Source organism: Cebus imitator, unplaced genomic scaffold, assembly GCF_001604975.1.
Source record: "Cebus imitator isolate Cc_AM_T3 unplaced genomic scaffold, Cebus_imitator-1.0 Scaffold136, whole genome shotgun sequence".
Classification (NCBI taxonomy): domain Eukaryota; kingdom Metazoa; phylum Chordata; class Mammalia; order Primates; family Cebidae; genus Cebus; species Cebus imitator.
Window position 1 is genome coordinate 1664123 of NW_016107451.1, and position 2602 is coordinate 1666724.

A 2602-nucleotide genomic window follows, 5' to 3' on the forward strand; every position below is an offset into this window, starting at 1 on the left:
AGAGTGAGACTCAGTTTCAAAAAAAAAAAAAAAAGTAGATGCAACAGGACTGTGAGCCCTGTGCTGCTCTGTGAATGGGGTGGCAACAGAACATATTTGGAGAATGCGCCAAAAGTCCCCCTGTCTTTGATGGAGATTCGAGCACGTCCTGAGCAGCCTCGTCTGTCCTGGCCTTTGATCCTTCTCTCGGGCTGGGAGTGATGTGCGTCCTTCTTCCCAGGGGTGTTTCTGCTTCCAGCTGTGATGTTGGTATGCTATGAAGAGAAGGGGTTATCTTTTCTAGAGTTTTTTTTGCTGATTAAATCTTGACTAAACGTGTATGGAGCAAGCATAAAATCTCCATTTTGGCCAGGCACAGCAGTGAGCTCCTGTAGTCCCTGCTACTTGGGAGTTTGTGGTGAGAGGATCGCTTGAGCCCAGGAGGTCGAGACTAGCCTGGGTGACATAGTGAGATCCCAACTCTGAAAAAGAAAAATAAAATCTGCGTTTCGTCTCCAGTGTAGTACATCATTAAATAACAGCCTGCTCTGTTTTTTCCAGGGGTGAGCCCCTCCAGACTCCGAATAGGAGATCAAGAGTTCGATTCATTGCCTGCTTTACTGGAATTCTACAAAATACACTATTTGGACACTACAACGTTGATAGAACCGGTTTCCAGATCCAGGCAGGGTAGTGGAGTGATTCTCAGGCAGGAGGAGGCGGAGTATGTGCGAGCCCTCTTTGACTTTAATGGGAATGATGAAGAAGATCTTCCCTTTAAGAAAGGAGACATCCTGAGAATCCGGGATAAGCCTGAAGAGCAGTGGTGGAATGCGGAGGACAGCGAAGGCAAGAGGGGGATGATCCCAGTCCCTTACGTCGAGAAGTATCGACCTGCCTCCGCCTCAGTGTCGGCTCTGATTGGAGGTAACCAGGAGGGTTCCCACCCGCAGCCACTGGGTGGGCCGGAGCCGGGGCCCTATGCGCAACCCAGCGTCAACACTCCGCTCCCTAACCTCCAGAATGGGCCCATATATGCCAGGGTTATCCAGAAGCGAGTCCCCAATGCCTACGACAAGACAGCCTTGGCTTTGGAGGTACATAATGTGCAAAACCTAGAAGGAAGAGATCTGCCGCAGGGCCTCGGTCCTCTTAGAGCTTTGTAGGAACGCTGACTCGGCAGCACTGGGATGTTGCAGATGTCAAGCCGTTGAGTACTGATGTTGGCATTGAATGTGGGGTTCTCTCTTTTTCGTAGAAAACCTGTTTGGGAATGAGTAAGCTTAAAACTGTGTGACTGAATGTTCTTAATTGCTCTACTAAACACACGTGGACTACTTTCATAACACCACCTGAATTCACAGAATTAACCTCAAATGCTTTTCCTCATCTGCATCCTCACCTGTCTCTTGCTTTCTGTTTGTCGTTGTCTGAAAGAAGGTGGGTTCAGATGGATTTGAGTGTAAGAAGTGGTCTCTAGCAAAGCACTTACGTGGAATTTTCCCACAAAAACATGTGCGTCAAGGGGCGTGAAGTTCCTTACCACTAACTGCATTCAGTAAGAACCCAGGAGGGAACAGTGAGGCCTAGTCGAGGTGTGCAGAGATTGAGACCCAAAGCTGCTCATTCCAAAGAGGAGCAGCAGCTGCACGTGGTCTTTGTTGTTAAATCATTTCACACACAAGAAGCCAGTTCCTGAGGAATTAATTTTTGCCTTTTGCTGGTGAAGTATCTTTGGTAGCCCATTTCCTTCCGGCCAGCAAGTACATCGTGTTAATTCTCTTTCACACTCACACCTTTGTTCCTCACCTCCTTCCTTTCTTCCTCCTTCCTTTCTTCCTCTCTCCCTTCCTTCCTTTTCAGAAGAGCTGATGGTTCAGTGTAAAAGCTAGTACAGGTCGGGCACAGTGGCTCACACTTGTAATCCTAGCGCTTTGGGAGGCCGAGGCAGGATGACCACTTGAGAGCAGGTGTTAAAGACCAGTCTGGGAAACATAGTGAGACCCCAGCTTTTTTAGCCAAAAGTTAAAAAGTCGCCAGGCATGGTCATGCACCTGTAGTCCTAGCTTTGATGAGAAGTGAATGGATGCCGTCTGGGGTTAGCACTACTATTGCTTGGAGGGTAAGGAAAATACATTTCTAGCCTCAGGTTTTTCCTTAAGTTGAGATGAGCATCCAGCGTGGTGCTGTGCATGTGATGGATGTGATTCTTTTTTCTTTCTCTTTGTTTTTATCTGGCCTTTCTGAGTCACTAGATAAAACTCTTGACATTTATTACAGACTTTGTTAACACTGGGTTGAAGTAAGTATGAAAACATGGAACAAAGGCCGGACACGGCAGCCTCATACCTGTAATCCCGGCACCTTGGGGGAGGCCAAGGTGGACATATCACTTGAGCTCAGGAGTTGGAGACTGGCGTAGGCAGCATGGCAAAACCCTGTCTCTATGAAAAATGAGCTGGGCGGATGGCACATGCCTTGGCTCATGCCTGTGGTCCCAGCTCCTCGGGAGGATGAGGAGGGAGGATCACCTGAACCTGAGAGGCCATGGCTGCAGTGAGCCGAGATCACAACACTGCACTCCAGCCTGGGTGACAGTGAGGCTCTGTCTCAAAAAAGGAAA

At 48.5% G+C, this 2602-nt stretch overlaps 1 protein-coding gene across 4 annotated transcripts in view; it reads left to right on the top strand.

Annotated features, from left to right (window-relative positions):
- Positions 1–2602, top strand: part of CRK (CRK proto-oncogene, adaptor protein) — a 40386-nt gene that overhangs the window by 15634 nt on the left and 22150 nt on the right. For 2 of the 4 annotated variants that reach the window (XM_017541685.2, XM_017541684.2), the window contains exon 2: positions 541–906. In XM_017541685.2, coding sequence (XP_017397174.1) covers positions 541–906 — 366 coding nt within the window. Of the gene's footprint in view, positions 1–540; positions 1420–2602 lie in introns of all 4 variants that reach the window. The other 2 variants (XR_005202366.1, XM_017541682.2) reach the window with 2 other exon arrangements.